Here is a 17,940-nt window from a genome sequence, read left to right as displayed (position 1 = left end):
TGTGCAACAAGCAACGTTATTAAAACCAATTCATTACACAAGGCAAGTAACCTGGAGCAATATAGATTTCTTTAAGAATAATAAAGAAAAGTACAGAATTCATTTTCTGTAATGACTACAGAGAGCATCTTTAGAAGTTTAGAGCAGAATGTTTTCAATCGCTCCCAAGGAAGGTCTTAAATGGTAATGAAGGCATTGGTTACTAACACGTCTTGAACTTTTGTATTAGCATATTTTTCTTCTTCAGAGAGAAGTTTTAGAAGAATTCTTCGTGTAATTTTGTGTAATCGATAACTACCGCTATAGATGCCAACAGTTAACCAGTGAAAACACGAGAGAAATTTTCATCGCAGAATGCGAAGCAGTTTATTAAAAAGAAATTAGAACTGTTTTTAGTTATTCCTCTCACTCGCCATACCTGGTTTTTGCTTGCTGTTAATGATTTCCTTACATGAAATACCATTTTGAAGTTCACCAGTCTAAGAAAATATCAGAAACTGAAAAAGGGTAATGATATGATGAAAAATAGATTTCTAAAACCTAATATATATGACCTATCTAAGGTCACTGTGCTCTTTAAAATTGTATTCAGATGGCCTCAGATCTAGATTAATTGCATGAAAACACGTTTTCTGTTTATGGTACCTCTGAAAAGCAAAACAACTGACGTCTCTTAGCACGACCGTTCGCCCATATCTCCTTCTATTCTTAAGAAGCTGACATGGCTAACCTTCCGAGCGCAGGTGATTTGGCAGAGCTTGGGATATAGTTTAATGAGTGTATATTATGGGACTTCAATTTCTGCTGGAGCTTCTCCTCTTGCCTAATATAGGATAGAACGTCTTAACGAAACGTGTATTGACCTCACAGTAGATTTTATTAACAATTAATAATCATTTACATGCACGAAGCAATTCAGAAGATATAAAAACATATTAAGTGTAACATTAGAATGAATGCATGTAGAGATTAAACAATAATAAAATTTCTTTCTTCAGTTTTAGACTTTTATGAATTCCCTCCTGAAACTTTGTATAGGCATTATGTGTTCATGTACTTCATGCAATTACATTAATTACTATTGTAATCCAATAGATTTGACAATCCTGCGGCTGCAGCTGCAACTCCAGCTCGTCAACTTACGATGCACTACTTAGTAGCCTTGAATAGCTGGTTGCTGTTCTATCCTTGTGATCTCTGCTGTGATTGGACAATGGGCACCGTTCCACTCGTGGAGTCCTTCTCAGATCCGCGCAATGCAGCAACTATGGCATTCTACTTAATTTTTGGAGCTATGCTGTGGACCAGTATATGGGAAGATGACTCCAGATCAAGAACTATTTTAATGGTAAGTGATATTGTCGCCATTTTCACAAAATATATTATTTGTTTATTTTACATGAAGGTTTACTTATTACGTTTAAAAACAACAGATGTGTGTTAGAAAACATGTTACGAATAGGCCTCTTACCCTTACACCTCATAGGAGGTAGAGTCAAAATTCAATAATTTAGCACCCAATGGTTTGAAACAGCCGATAATCCGGCATCTACACTGGTGTGCAAAAATTAAAGACTAAACCATTTTCTCTATATAATATTGTGCAAAAGCTTTCCAAATCAACACAAATAATACCGTAAGATAACCAAGTCGTAAGAACAAGGGTAATGTAAGCAAAACTTCGCAAAGAAAATAAAAAGGATAAATAGGAACATTATTGAAAATGTAGTGGAGCACAATTGTGACAGAAGACCGAAACATCCATATGGCAGGTGCCCAGAAAGAAACATCCAGCCTTTAGTAGGTGAGCCCTCGAAGTGATAATTAGGAGAACTAAATGGACTAAAAATATGATCTCGTTGGATTTCCAGACAAGCATGAGGCTTGAAAAGAAAAGAAAAGGGCATTCCTCAAAGAGCTGCGTGTGTAAACGTTTTTAAACCTGGCTTTGGATTTGTAAGAAATCTCTTTACGTTTCAGAGGGCAATGGATGTAATCCTGACACTTTCAGAAGAAGATGGTCTCTAAATGAAAGGTGACTTTTAAAATATAATATATCACATAATTGTAACTAGTAATACTACTAAGCATATTGATAATCTAAGTTTTGCTCTGTTAAAAGAAGCGAGTTTGAAAATGGATGTTGAGAAATGTAAATTTGCGTCTAAAGAACTTCATTATTTTCATTACAAAATATCATAAGAGGGATTGAGAGGGAAATTAATCAATAACTGCAGTTTTATCCACCGCTGACTGCTGTAAAGAAATTAGCGTCGCTTTTTATCTTTATGCTTATACCATAGGACGTTCATTATAGACTTCACGAAAATTTCAGAAATTGCTAACTTTAAAGAAAAACATGTCCACGTTTACTTTATCAACAAAAGCGAATACAGCTTTTGAGAAACTTTACGACTGCTCTGATTCAAGCTGAAAGATCGAAGGAGTTATGCTAATAATAAAACAAAAAGCACAAAATACTTTCCTTACACATCAAATTATTTTTACAAGCTTATAGTGATTTAATAATAATTATTCTCACGAGTAATTAAAATTAGTACTGAAATTAACTCCTGTAAAAGAAATTCTTGAATAAAATCAGAATGTTTCTCAATGCTCAACAGTTATTTCCAATTATAAATATTACCAAATCCTTTTGTTTATGAAAATCTTGTTTGCTTCTAGAATTTATGCAGGTAAAATTCTGTGTATAAAGTGCAATCACTTGAATTTTACAAGTTATGTTCGAAGTTGAGCAGTTTGATTTAGAATTCTTTAAAATTAAAATATATATATATATTCCATGAATGTGTGATAAGCACAACAAACTGTCTATTTTGTTACATTCGGGGTAAAAATACAAGTTTCTTTTGGAAGCAACATTTTAAAACATACTTGTTTTGCTCCATGAAGAAATGATATCATGTACTTTGAAAAGAAAACTCCATTTGCTTTAAATTAATTAAATCTTTAAATGAATTTTGTGTAATATTGAAGTTAAAAAAACTTTATTAATTTTGCCGTCCCAGAAATTCATTACCAGACCAAAACTTTCTGCACTTAATTATTGACTAAAACAAGAGGTAACGTTTTCATGCAAAACAATTATTTGTGTGCAGTTAGATTTACAACAGCATAATATATTTTGATTATTTAAAGATAATTTGATTTTGAGAATTTGTTTTTAATATTTGTTTGCTATTCTTATTTCTTAATTTGTTTTAATTGTATAAGACATGTTCAGCTAATAAGGTACTTTAGTTTCATTACTTATATTTAGAAATACCAATAAATTTTGTAGCATTAAGTTTTATAGGATTTAATTTGATGTGAATAGGGACTAAGCCATACTATCTCTAAAACAGATGCTGAGGATTTTCTTTAGCCATATTTCTTCAGAAAATGCTAATATAAAATAGTCTTTAAGCAGGGTTTTAATTTCGCAAATATTCTGTAACTTTCTGCTGTTACTGTTCAAGATCTAAGAATAGTAGTGTCAACAAAAATAGCGTTGTTAACATGTTTAAATAACATGTTTAATAAAATGTTAAATAACATGTTTTTAAACTTCATTCGGTTACTTTTCAATGTATGTTTAATTCGGAATTCTGCAATTCACAACAAATGCATTTCTCTATTGCAGGGTGCAGCATTTTTAGCTTTTCCCTTCTTGCCTGCATCAAATTTATTTTTTCCTGTCGGTTTTGTGATCGCAGAAAGAATACTTTACACACCAAGCATGGGATTCTGTTTACTTCTGTCTTATGGATGGAGCCTTCTTCATAATAGGATGTAATAATCCTTTTTCAATTTTTCTGAAACTTTTTACCCAATATCTGCATATTTTCATTTTACCAACATTGCTAATAATACTTTAATTCTATTTCTTAAAATGTGTGACATACAATATAACCTCATAACCATGGACAAAGGGGAGGACTTGATGTTAGGAAAGTAAAGCGTTAACACACGTCTAAAAGGTATTTTTCAATAATTGGTTTTGAATTAAGTAATAAAAGTATTTGCATTAAAATTAGTATTTTGGAAAAATCAATTAATTGAAATAATTGAAATTTCGAAAAAAATCTAATATTCTAAAAAGAACATCGATTCTAAAATGCCGCCCTGTGTAACCTGTATACGAACCCTTTTTTTTTAGAAAGTCCTCCATAAAGGGATCCCTCTCCTTAGGCAGATAGCCCTCGAGTGCTTTGCCATAATTAAATAAACCAAACCAATCTAAAATGGTCTCAAGATTTTTAATAAACATTTTTTTTTCTTTTCTTTCTTTTTTTTTTTTTTTTTTAATTTTTATTTTCGAAATTTTTTTTTAAAAAAATTTATAAGAATTATTTATATATATATATGGGCTTAATAATGAAGTTAGGATGATTAATAATAAACAATGAGAGCGTACATGATTCACATAGAGAAAATGCCGTCCAGGAAAGCCACTAGCAGGAACAGAAACAACAGTACATAGCAAAAAATAATGCAAAAATATTGGTAAGTGCAAGACTCAGTGTGCAATATTAAAAGAAAACAGGAATACATCCATAGAATAATTTACAAATACAGTACAGGTAAGAAATAGCATTAATGCACAACACAAAACATGTCATACAGAAGTTAGTCAACAGCATCACTAAGAATGGCCATAGGCCTTTTGATGCTGCATTGATCATTGACATCATAATCATAAATTTTAATCACGGGATTACCTATGGACTCCAGGTCTTCGTGAAATTTTTTGGCCAGTCGATAGTAAAAAGTTCTAATATGATCTATTTTCAGTTCAGTATGTAGTCTGCGATTTCGAACATACCATGGGGCATTTGCAATTTGTCTCAAAACACCATTCTGTGCAGTTTGGAGCCTTTCCCTTAAGGATCTACTAGAATATGCTCACACAGGGCAAGCATAACACGATAATGGACGTAGAAGGGACTTGTAAATGAGTAACTTGTTGTCTATAGAAAAAATGCTGTTTCGAGCAATTAAGGGAATAGTGTATGTTTACGTACTCGAAACTTTCTGGTAATAGATGTAATGTGTGGAACACATGAGAGAGTTTTATTGAGGATCACCCCAAGATAAAGGACTTGCCTGGACCAGGGAATTGACACTCCATAACTACAGGTTTTTGGTGAATTTCTTCTTTTTTGTGAACAGGATAGCCGGAGTTTTTTCCACATTAACCTTAATTTTCCATCTGATCAGCCAAGTCTCTAATGCGTGGATGTGGGTTTGTAGCCGTTGTATAACTGGACTCAAAAATTCACTTTGTGTAAGGATCGCAGTGTCATCAGCATACATTGCGAGTGTTGTGTTGTTCAGAGTAGGTATGTCGTTCACGTAGATATTAAAATAACTAGAACTAGATAACTAGAAGACTTCCCTACGGAACGCCCGCAAGGATAGGCCTAGGTGCAGAAAGTGTTCCTGTGACGCGAACGACAAAGTGTCTACCTGCCAGGTAGGATTTAATTATGTGTGTAATGTGTTAATTATGTGTGTAATGATTTAATTATGTGTGTAAAGTTACACACTCTGGGAGCCCCAGAGTGTGTAACTTGTAAATGAGAGCATCCAGCCAGACACGATTGAAAGCCTTAGCTATGTCGAGGAAAAGGCCACCAGTGACCTTTTTACGTTGCAAGCCTTCACTAATTAGTTCCACAACTCTATACAGTTGATGGGTTGTTGAGTGATGACTTCGAAATCCAAATTGATACGGAATGTGTATATCATTGCTTTCAATATGCTGTTTCAGTCTTGTAAGGATGACAGCCTCCACTATCTTCCTTAGTGCAGACAGCAGACTAATAGGTCTATAGGATTCCGGAACGATCGCAGGTATTTGAGGTTTAGGAATTGGTGTGATCACTGCAACCTTCCAACATTCAGGAAAATGCTGCCATTTGATGATGATATTGATAATCTTGGTGAAACGTAGTATAATCTTCCTGGGGAAATTCTTGATCATCTGGTTCGTAATTTTGTCATATCCAGGACTTTTATTTTTCTTCAGAGTTTTGATGTCGATACAAACTTCCGACGGTAAGACTGAAATGATGTTGTCTGTGCGTGGGTTTGCTATGTAATTGGAGTGAAAGTTATTAATTAATTGTTCTGTAGGAGTGTCGTGAATGTTGTTAGTGCGAAACTGAGATTCCAGATGCTGAGCTAAAAGTTCTGCCTTCTCAGTTTCAGTGTAGTGGATCCGTTGAGGGCCTCTAAGGGGCGGAATGGAATTGTGGCATTTTGTATACCTTTTAATAGTTTTCCACAGAGAATTGTCATCTGTGGAGAGTGATTCAAGGTACTGAGTCCAGCGGCGTTGTGCACAATAATTTGTGTGGCACTGCATCGCAGAGTCTATTGAACGTGGCTTTATCCATTGGGTGTCTCGTTCTTTTATACTGCCTTCTGGCGGCATTCCTCCTCTTAATTAACTGACTCAGCCCTTGAGACCTCTTAACTCTTTGGTTTTTAATTTCTTTTTGAGCACTGCTGTGCGCATTCTGAATTGCTGTGGTGAATTCCTTGACCAAGCTGTCAATATCATTCCTCGATTGAATTGTTGGAAGCGTGTACTGAATGTTGTCTAGAGCTTTGGTAAAAACACGCCAGTCAGTTCTGAAGGCTCTTTTGTCTGATGTGGTATAGCTACTGATATCCAAAATTTGTCTAACTGGATTATGGTCAGAAGACAACTCATCTAATACCGTAACATCCAATGGAACATTGGTGTTTTTGAGTAGATAGAAGTTCCAGTGCTGAGTAGATAGAACTGCTGGTTCCAGTGGAACCAGCAGTATACCGTGTTGGGGTGTTAGGAGCTGCTATGCGTAAAGGGGCTGTACGAGCCAAGTTGAGTATGATTCTGCCGTGTGTATTAGAATTATAGCAGTTCCACGCGCGATGCCCTTCTTTCGCGATCATTATATGAGGAAATGATAATGCGCTTCGTATCGATGAAATACGATATTTTTCGCAGTTATGAACAAGCCATATCTATCAACATCCATGCGCGATCTTTATTTCCGCAACCGTTGCACACAGACGTACATTTTCAGTTAAAAAGAGTTATAAATAATGCGAATGTTCAGATTTTGGTATTTTTTAAATAAAAAAAAATCAATTTTGTAAAAATTACTCTAAATGTATCGCGATAATTGCGAAATTTAACATGTTATACGGTCTCCCAGCCCTTACATTCTTATTTAGTATGAATTTATACTCATTATAAAATATGTAACATAAACAGTTTGACTCACGTAAGACAAAAATTTGATGGATATATTTAACTATAAAATTTGAGATACAATTTTCTGAAGTCAGAGAGAAATTGAAGGGCGAAAGATTTAAATTTACATCTAGCGAAAATGGAACATCACTTTAGAAAATCATTTCTGATTTGAATGATAGTGTAACGACTATTTTGTATGCAGATTGTTGTGAAAAGTTTGAATCAGTTAAATTTTGTTTTCAAAAACGTAGATCTCATTCTGAGATTTTTAAAGAATTTACATTCTGGATAAAAGTGGAATGTTATTAAAACTGGCTATGAATATTATTAATTAGTTTCAGCATTTTAGAATTTATAAATATTTTTAATTCTTCCGACATAACAAATGTTACACGATTATATGATTAAAGAATGTCACAAACATGTGCATAATAAAGGACTATCTTTAAATGGCATTAAAAGAAAGCTTTCAACCTCAATTCTTGATCATCCTTCAATCCTGATTAATTTCTTAACTAATCTATCAAAAAGAGTTATAAGTGTAGATTTTTAGTGCCAAAAATTATATACAAATCGCAAACTTTAAATATCTCGTTCTATTTCCAGCATACGGCTATAAAATTTTTCTGCCTTATTTTTACTTTCTTGTACGAAGTGAAGGAAGGATTGTAATCGCGAAATATTTGAGTTGTCAGATTTCTATATACGCATTTTATAGAAATATACATATTTTCTTTCTAAAATTCATTTTGTCTTTTCATGGTGTGTGTGTAAAGTCTGCACGCGCGAACAGAATAAAGGGCTCTTTTCTCCAAAACGGATTCAAACTGGTTTAAAAATAGATTTTTTTGGGACGTCTCTATGTACGTATGCATGTCGCATAACTCAAAAACGATTAGCCGTCGAAATTTGGAATTTTGTATATGGAAGTGCTATAACATCCAGCTGTGCACTTCCCTTTTTCATTGTAATATAGCAGTACAAAAATTATATTATATCATACTATTTAGTATCAAATATTTTTAAGAACAAAAATATCCCAATATTATTTCCGCGCAATATGCTGCTGAAAATGAGTCAATTATAGATAAAATAATAAGAAATTTAGAACCAAAACGACAAAGACATGAAAGAAATGAAATTTAAAACTACTAAATCCCTAAATTTATCAATAAAAAATTTCAAATTACCCATTAGCTCATGTTTTTACAACCTGAAGAAATCCCGAAAACAACAGGAATACATATAAAAGGAAAAGGAATACAATTAAAATCTGATTTAACTTTATCAAGAGGAGGTAGATCAATTGACTCTCTCCTCCTAGGAAAACTACTATGTCTATCTATATATACGAAGAGTTATTACATTATGACCACCCTTCATCTGTAACAATGGGTTCGCCCAGGAACAAATCCATGCAAGCGCGCGGCTGATGTTGAAGTATGTAAAGCGGCTATGCATTGTCTTTCCAAACGTAGCGTCATTAGCGACATAATGGGAAAACCAGCTCATTTATCATACTTCGATAAAGGTCAAATTGTTATGGCACGGCGACTGGGAACATCAATATCAGAAACGGCACGTTTAATGGCTGTTCACGTGTAGTATTTGTAAGCACATATGGAAAGTGGTGTATGGATGGTGAAACAAGTCGGGGGCAGCCAGCAGTGTCTCTTCGACGACGCATTGATTCCAGAGGAGGGCGGAGAATGCTACGCATTATTCGCCGTGTCCGAAGAGCTACAACAGCCGAAATCACCACTAGCTATAACAGTTGCCACCCAGATAGTGTTTCTCAACACATTGTGCAGCGTACATTGTTGCTTACGTGCCTACACAGGCGGAGGCCGAAGCACGTCCCTGCACTGACGGCACGTCATCGCCAGCTGCGTCTTCAATGGGCCAAGAAGCATCGGAATTGGACATTAAAAGAATGGAAGAAAGTTGCATGGTCCAACGAATCACATTTTCGGGGCCATCATATCGACGGGCATGTGCTAATACGCCTATTTCCAATCGAAATCCTGCCTCCAAGATGCACAGTTGGACAGAGACAACCCGGTTGGGAGGGACAATGTTTTCATGGAGCACATTAGGACCTATAAACCCCACAGAACAATCCCTGACATCTATGCGCTACTTAAACATCGTTGCAGACTAGTTTCACCCATTCATGACAGCAATATTTCCGGCGGGGAATGATGTTTACCAATAGCATAATGCACCATGTCATAAGCATCAAATCGTCAGAGATTGGTTCGAGGAACTTCCCAGTGACTTTCAAGGCATATCTTGGCCTCCAAATTCACCTGACACTAATCCAATAGAGCATTTGTGGTCCAACCTGAAAAACCAAATTTGTGCAGCCATGCTACCCCCTCTCAATGTGCGGAAATTGCAGGACCAGTTGGTGAGCGCTTGGTACCAGATACCTCAAACTATCAGCACCTTGTGGAGTCAATGCCACGCCGGGTGCTGGCGGTCCTACATGTTATTAACAGGGTGCTTATAATCTAATGGCCCTTCGGTGTGTATATATATATATATATATATAGATAGATAGATAGATAGATGTGACAGCTCCCATATACGAGTATGACATATATAAAATGTGACATATATGAAATATGACAGCTGCGAAAATAGAAGCCACATAAGGACACTTTTGTGGACATAATGCATATTATTAGTAAAAAAAATGGGATGCAGAAAAAAAATTTTCCGTATACTGAAATAAATTAACTGCCTTTAAACTTGTATAGTTTTTCTCATGGAATTAAAAATTCATTGGCTTAAATGTTGTGTTCATTACCATAGTTATGCTCTTAATTGATAACATGTACACTGTAAATTTAACGAAAAGTGCGCGTAATTTGGAAAATGCTTTTTGCGCTAACTAAACAAATATTTTAAGACAATTTTACAATTCAATGAAAAGGGATCAGAAGGTAAGGCTATAACGAAACCAGTGGTGACAGGCGAAGGTATGCAAGGCTGATCAAAACCGTTTCTGATATCTCAAAAAATCAAAAAGCAGAATATTGGAGAAATCATGAATATTTATATTTTATGATATTTTTTTTTTGTATTTGCAGAAAATGCAGATATATTTTTTTACTAATACGTTTTCTTACTAAATATGTTTACAGAGTTGTTTTGTTCAATTATTTGTCATTCCTCAGTATATTCAATGGTGGCAAAAATTAATTGGCGGACTGTATACAGTTATAGTGCCTCTCAAATCCTGCACATGCCAGATTATGAAACTCTTGATGTACCTACTGAAATTTTAGAACATTTGGCTCCTAAATATATTTTGTAAACTGTGGATCTGTCAGACGAAATGCATGAAAATTAACATCGAAATGAAGATCGATTTTGCATTGAACTGAAGCAAAAGTAATTCTTCTTTAAATAAAACGCAACTTTTTTGAATTTTCTGGATTACTTATAATTCCCTGAAACATTTTAAAATTTCGTAACAAACAAACTATGCAGCTCGTAAAATTTTTATTATGTCAAAAAAGGAAAATTCATCAAATATATTTTACTTACTTCTCAAAAGCTCTAAGTCCACATTTTCTTATACGAAGATCATTTGGATGATATTCTGTTTCGACTCACACGCATGCCAATTATGCCATAGTCCAGCAGAGTCACAGAATCTATCATAATGAACCCGGGGTTACGAGGATTAAACACAAAAACTGTCTCTTTGGCAACTACGCCACCGAAAATAAAGTCACATGGATTTTAAATTCAAAGAATGAGATAGCCACTTCATTAATATGCTGTCTCTTTGTCCTTTGCATCATATCCAAGTTACTCACAAATTTTGCGACCGAAAATAAAGTCACATGGATTTTAAATTCAAAGAATAAGATAGCCACTTCATTAATATGCTGTCTCCTTGTCCTTTGCATCATATCCAAGTTACTCACAAATTTTGCTTCAGATCTTGTGACAAATGCTCTCTATGTTTGCGGCAAATTTTGATTGAGATATTCTCATAAAGGTTCTCTTCAACTGCACCAACTGCATTCAGCCATAAAACTGTCTTGCCAAGAGAGGCAGTCATCTGTCATTTCTTTCAACTGAAGCATCAGCCAATTAGTTCAAGTAAATTTTGCTAATGACTCCTAGATTTCTGACGTATAAGCGAAGATGGACGGACATATTAACCTTTTGCAAAATACGAAAATCGAGAAAAAACTCTTACAGCTCTTGTGCATCCGTTCGATATTCGTGGCCAATTTTGATTGAGATACTTTCGCGAATGATCTTGATAATGGTCTATATAACAATGCTTGTATCTGTATTGCTATCCGAATTTCTTGTTAAAGGATAGTGCTTTTATTGAATTGTTACATTGCAAGGATCCTAAGTTTTACTAACGTTTATTTTATTTTAAATCTTTACTATCATTTCTTATTTTCTATTTCCGGCCAGAATTAAACGCTTTAACTTATTTATGCAACTTGTCTTGCTAACGCCAAGTACTTAAGTTGTAGCTTTTTGCCAAGCAAGAGAGAGGAAGGAGTTATTGGAAGCAAGCCGCTTGTTATTGTAGTTTCACGAGTTTTCACTCGGTTGCTGGTTGCCTTCAAGGCCAGAGGTTTAGTTCTCTTGACAATTGCAAACGTATCGTAGTTTTAGCAGCTCGGCGTACTACATACGGACCTTTGTTAAAATAAGGCCAATCTTAATGCTAGGCACTTGTATACTAATTCAAAGTTAGTTTTAGTTAGTAGTTTTTATATTCTTACGTTCAGACCACAAGTGGTTGGTCTCTGTATCCCGAAGTTTGGGAAACCTGTAAAGATAGAAAATAAAGGATTTGGTATAACCTTCCTGCTTGTATTGTCTACTTCACAATTTCTTGAACATAGCTTGAGTAAGCTCCCTGTTCCGAGTCAGGACCATTCATTTTTCCAAAGCAAGTCAAAAGAAACACAAGTCCTGATAGTGGCGCCCGAAGAAGAATAACCATGGACGAGTTTCAAGAAGAACCCGAGGTGCCTGCAGCAGCAGCTCAGAATCCAGAAATGCCAGCTGCCGTCCTGGAAGGATTTGGTTACATCGTCCAGACCATGCGCGCATCGATGAAATCAGAAGCAACATTTAATGGAAACTCACCGGTAACCAGTTTTTTGGAAAAATTGGATGACCACTTCATGCTATATCCAGTCCATGAGTTCCAGAAAGTCACCTTAGTTACCATCGCTTTGAGGGTCCAAGCGCTTAATTGGTTCAAATGTATAGGCAGAAACCTCTTGGGTCAAGCGGGAACTCCCAACTATACTTATGAAAATTTCAAGACTGCCTTAGTAAAAGCCTTCCCTGTCGTAAGAAATCGTGCAAAATTAGAAGCGGAACTCTTCAGCATATACCAGCAACGAATCGAAAATCTTTCCAGCTTTATCTTAAGAAAAATTCACGTCTCTAAACTCTTGTATGGAAACCGTCCGTATCCTGAGATAATCCAAGTAGTTTTGCCTGGGTTACATCTCCAAGTACAAGACTTTATTGAATTAAGGAACCCGACTACACTGGAAAAGTTATTTGAGCTAGCAATCCAGTTTGAAAGTAGAAGAACGGCGGACATTGAAAGAAGACGACAGTATGAGCAACAAAGCCAATTTGGTGCGCCAAGACCACAGCAAAGGCAAGAACACTGCTACGGAAGCAAGTCGAATCAGTGGGCAAGGAAACCAGAGTATCCAAAAACAACCGGCGAACGTCGACAGTTCAGTAGTAAGCCAGAAAAAAAGTCTGAAGGACAGCGGAAAAAGAAGGAAGGCATGGAAAGGAAGAAAGAAGATTTAAACTAAAACGGATTTCTGCTGACGGGAGGGTGCGGAAATCCGAAGCCCAAGAAAACCCCTCTTCCTTCAAGTTAAACACAGTAATTGTGAAAAATTTGATTCTTCCAAAGATTGAAGTTTTGGTGAACAATATCCCAGCCACCGCACTCCTGGATACAGGTGCGCAGTGTTCCTGTGTGGCAGAAGATTTTTTTAGGAAGTACTTCCGTAGATACAGAATATATAATTCGGATAATACGACAGTGTTAGCTGCGCAGGGAGAAAGATGCAAATGCATAAGTAAACTACCACTTTATATTCGCATTAAGGACCAGCAAGTAAAGATCATGTTTTTATCGTAAAAAATCTACAGGCACATGTAATTTTAGGGATAGATTTTCTTTCAGAGGCAGAAGCAACGCTGGATTTTAACGGAGCGTCCCTTAAGCTGACCATGAAACCAGTTCTGGAAGAAAAATGAGAACCACCCACGTTAAATCTCAACCACCTGCCTACGGGAGAGCAACAAAAAATTCGCTGGTAAGTGAATTTGCTTCGTTATTAGTGACATCCCCGGTTTTACTCAAGTTACGAAACATGAAACTGAGACAGGAGATTCACTGCCAGTTTCCCACAAGCCGTATCGGTACGATAAGAATAAAGAAAAAATTATAGAGTGGCACATTCGAGATATGTTACGTAAAAAGATCCTAACGTCCATTTCAAGTAGTTATGCTAGCCCGGTTGTGTTATGTAAGAAAAATAACGATTATCCTGTAACACATCCGAAACGGAGGCGTTTCGCAATTGACTATCGTAAATTAAACTCCATTACTAAATATCCGTTATATCCGTTACCTATTATTGAAGAAATTTTAAGGAACATAACTTTTACAAAATACATGACTACGTTAGACCTAACTACTGGTTATTTTCAAATAGGTGTAAAAACAGAAGATGTGCCTAAGGCTGCTTTTATAACCACGTCTGGCACTTACGCATTCTTGCGTATGCCGTTTGGCCTTTCAGGGGCAACAACAACATTTCAGCGATGTATGGACATTGTGCTAAGACCTGTTCTAGGAAAGACCACATTTATATATTTAGACGATATCATTATCACTAGCGATAGTTTGGACCAATATATAAAAGATTTAAGAGAGGTGTTTTCATTATAAAATGAGGCCCGTCTAAAAGTTAATGTCGAAAAGTGCAAATTTTCAGCCCCTGAATTAAAATACTTAGGTTACAAAATATCTCAGAAAGGAATCGAGACGGACGAATCAAAAATAATCGCTGTGCAAAAGTATCCGCCGCCAAATACGGCGAAGAAGCTCTCTTCTTTTCTAGGACATTATTCATATTATAGGTCCTTTATAAAAGACTTTGCAGCTCTTGCTGAACCATTGTTAAAATGAAAAAGGAAAAAGGCAAGATTCTCGTGGACGGCCGAAGCCAATAGTGCGTTTGAAAAATTAAAGCAACCATTAACGCAAGCCCCTGTTTTGAAATTTCCTGAGAACGATGAGAATTTAGAAATTTCAGCGGATGCTTCGGATTATGCGGTAGGAGCAGTACTTTCGCAGAATCAGCAGCGCGTGGAATTTTTTAGTAGAACTTTAAATGAAACTCAAAGAAATTATTCCGCCACTGAGAAGGAGGCACTTGCAGTTCTGTTAGGAGTGCAAAAGTTCCGAGTCTATTTTGGAAGTGCGCCAATAACAGTGTATTCTGATCATGCGGTGGTAACTACATTGTACTCAGGGAAAAACGTATCCCCAAAGTTAATAAGATGGGCACTCAAGTTACAAGAGTATAATTTGGTAATCAAACACACCCCCGGAAAGGAAAATATCGTAGCAGATGTCCTATCCAGAATAAAAATAGATGAAGAAGGTAATACTGTAAAGGTGGCAATGCTCACAGCATGTACGATACATTCCCGAGAAACTGTAATAACCGAACTGGGTAAGGATCCTGAATTTAAAAGCATTTATGAGTATTTAAAGGATCCTGAAAATTTTAGCCACCAAGATATTGTGGCGATAAGAAATAGGGCGGCCCATTACGAACTAATAGATGGTCTATTATTTTATACAAAAACTACGAATTCCAACAACAAATTTCGACCTGTTATCCCAGCTAGTCTTAGATTAAATATACTGGAGGAGTTGCACGATTCCCCTTTAGCTTCTCATGGTGGTATTCGAAAAACCATCCAACGCGTACGCGAAGCAGTTTGTTTTCCTGAGCTTCAAAAGTTAACAAGGGCGTATGTCCAGTCCTGCCCTACATGTCAAGCAGTCGATTATATTAATTTCCGCCCGGTCGTGTTTCTAAATAGTATTAAATCCGAATTTCCAAATGAAATAATTGGCATCGATTTATTGGGCCCTTTCCCAAAAAGTCAGTTAAATAAACGTCGGTATCTCCTTGTTATGGTTGATCATTTTAGTAAGTGGACCGAAATTGTTGCCTTAAAACGAGCCTCCGCGAAATTAGTTACTGAGTCTATTTTAAGTCAATATATTTTAAAATACTGGGCGCCGCTAAAAGTTATATCGGATAATGGTCCTCAATTTGTAAGTAATATATTTGAAGACATGTACCAAAAACTGGGCATACGTCATTTAAAAATGGTCCCGTTCCGGCCGCAGTCAAATATAGCGGAACGGGTCAATAGAAATACAGTGAAAATTATCCGTAGTTATGTTAAAAATTTTTAATTTTCATTAAAGCTGGGACAACTATGTCAATGAATTAGCTTTCGCCCTTAGGACCGCAAAACATGATACGATGGGCAAAACTCCTGCTGAGTTATTTTAAGGCAGAAAAATTATAACGCCGTTAGATAAATTATTTTATGTTCAACAAAGAGCCCCGGAATTTAAAATGGGCGATGTAGAAAAATTATTTAAAGAAGCAAAGAAGAACACTGAAGTAGCACACAGAAAACAAAAGCTGTATTACGACATGAAACGACGGGGAGTAACTTATAAAGTAGGGGATGAAGTGTTAAAAATTAAGCATTCACTTTCTTCAGCACCAGAAGATAAAACTGCCAAGTTCTATCCACGATTTGAAAGACCATATGTCATAGAAAATGTAACTCAGGCTGTAGTGGTGCTAAAAGCCAAGAATGGTGAAACCTGCACCGCAAACGTTGACCAGATAAAACCATTCTACAATCGTAATAAAATGCCAATATTTCAAGATCTTTTGCAGGATCCGGCACGGCAGGCACAATCTCCAGAGGTGGAACAATGACAATGACAAGGGCGAGCCATGAATAGACAGGTGCAATTGAAAAGAAAGTTTCCCCGTTGGAAATCTGAAGGTAACAAGAAAAAGAAGCCGTTCCACCGACCAGAAAAGAGAGGGCACGACCATCCCCAGAATGAAGAAGGGAGAAGTTCGACCAATGCAAAGAGAGCCAGGAGAAATTGCAGCAACTATAACACGGCTCCGAAATGGAAGATCTACCCATCGGATAGGAGTCTACGCAGCAAATGTCGACGAATGGACGAAGGAACACCAGCTGCAGATGCAAAGAAGTAAGAAAAGTTTGAACAGCCAGCAACGAGATCCAGGCAACAACGAGACAGAGGTCTCCCGGTTCCCCCAAGAACAGCTGCCATCAAACGGCCGAGACCACAACCAGATGCTAAAAAGAAGGTCTTCAAGGGTGACCGAACTGGAAGAAAAAGAAAGCTCATGGAGGAAGGAACCGAAGAGCGAACCCGCACAAGAAGGAAGGTAACCAGACGGTAGTCTTCGCCACTTTCCAGGACTGGGCAGCAAAAAGGATGTCTGAATATCACAAAGATAAGTAAAACTTTATGTTACTTTGAAACTTTAAGTTAATTTTTCATTCTTACTGCAAGTGGCAGAATTTAAGAAGTTTTACCTCATGTGAGGTCTACCTTTATCGCAAAAAGGCGATAAATGAGTTGTTACCTATTTTGGTATTATGTTTTTCAATTACTCGCGAGTAAAACTAAAATTAATGTATAATAGAAATGTGTAAATATTTGAATATTGTAAAAGCATTGATAATCTTTGAGAAAGGTACCTTAAGAAAATTGTAAAATGATTGTATAAAATTTTATTTAAAAGATTCTGGCAAGAAAGAAGCTTCAGTCTGAAAGACTTTTGAAATGTAGTATTTCAATGTAGAAGAATTAGCACTTGCTTGGAAAAGAATAGAAGTTAACAAACAATGTACTACTAATGTATGTTTTAAAATGCGTAAAATTAACGGCATGTTAATATGTCCTTATGTACAATGTAAACTGTTATCTTAAAAGTTAAGAAATACTGTGATATGTTAAAAGTGAAATTATCAGAGTAATGCCAAAATTTTAACTTATTGGTATGACTGTAAAAAGAGCAAATTATTGTGAATATGTGCTAAAGGTTGAGTGAATGTAGTTAGGCTCTCTGACGCTACACTTCAGATTTAGCCACTTTTCAGAATAGTACCTCAGGGTTCAGAGATGAATATAAGGTGTGTTATGAGGTCTTGTTATGTTGAATTTTAACATGTTAGTGTTTTGATTGCAGGCGGTAGTGTTGAACACTTGTACATAAACACGCTCGTGTTTGGTGTTTTCCTTTACAACACATGTCAGAGAGCACGGGGAGATAATTAAATAACGTCATGAATGAAATAAAAATGTTAAAACAGAAATGTAAGTATTCATGTTACTTGCCATTTTATTGTTTAACATTTCATTAAACTAGTTTTCCTTCCAGATCTCTGGAAGGAACCAGATTCAACTAAGAAACTCCTGTTTATAGATGCAGTACAGATGAAAAGTAATTGTCCATGGAGTTGTTCATGTAAAAACGACTTTTTAATTTCTAGATTAGATAGTTTCTAGT

At 36.1% G+C, this 17,940-nt stretch overlaps 1 protein-coding gene across 1 annotated transcript in view; it reads left to right on the top strand.

Annotated features, from left to right (window-relative positions):
- LOC118194407 (protein O-mannosyl-transferase Tmtc3-like) overlaps positions 1-17,940 on the top strand; it is a 384,082-nt gene that overhangs the window by 267,717 nt on the left and 98,425 nt on the right. The window contains exons 8-9 of the mRNA XM_085810972.1: positions 1,096-1,348; positions 3,644-3,792. Coding sequence (XP_085667098.1) covers positions 1,096-1,348; positions 3,644-3,792 — 402 coding nt within the window. The remainder of the gene's footprint in view (positions 1-1,095; positions 1,349-3,643; positions 3,793-17,940) is intronic.

This window comes from Stegodyphus dumicola, chromosome 2 (genome assembly GCF_044657685.1).
Source record: "Stegodyphus dumicola isolate Sdum_Otavi_A_Nest chromosome 2, ASM4465768v1".
Lineage (NCBI taxonomy): Eukaryota > Metazoa > Arthropoda > Arachnida > Araneae > Eresidae > Stegodyphus > Stegodyphus dumicola.
The sequence above is the reverse complement of the archived record's forward strand: the minus strand, read 5'-3'. Positions and strand labels throughout refer to the sequence as shown.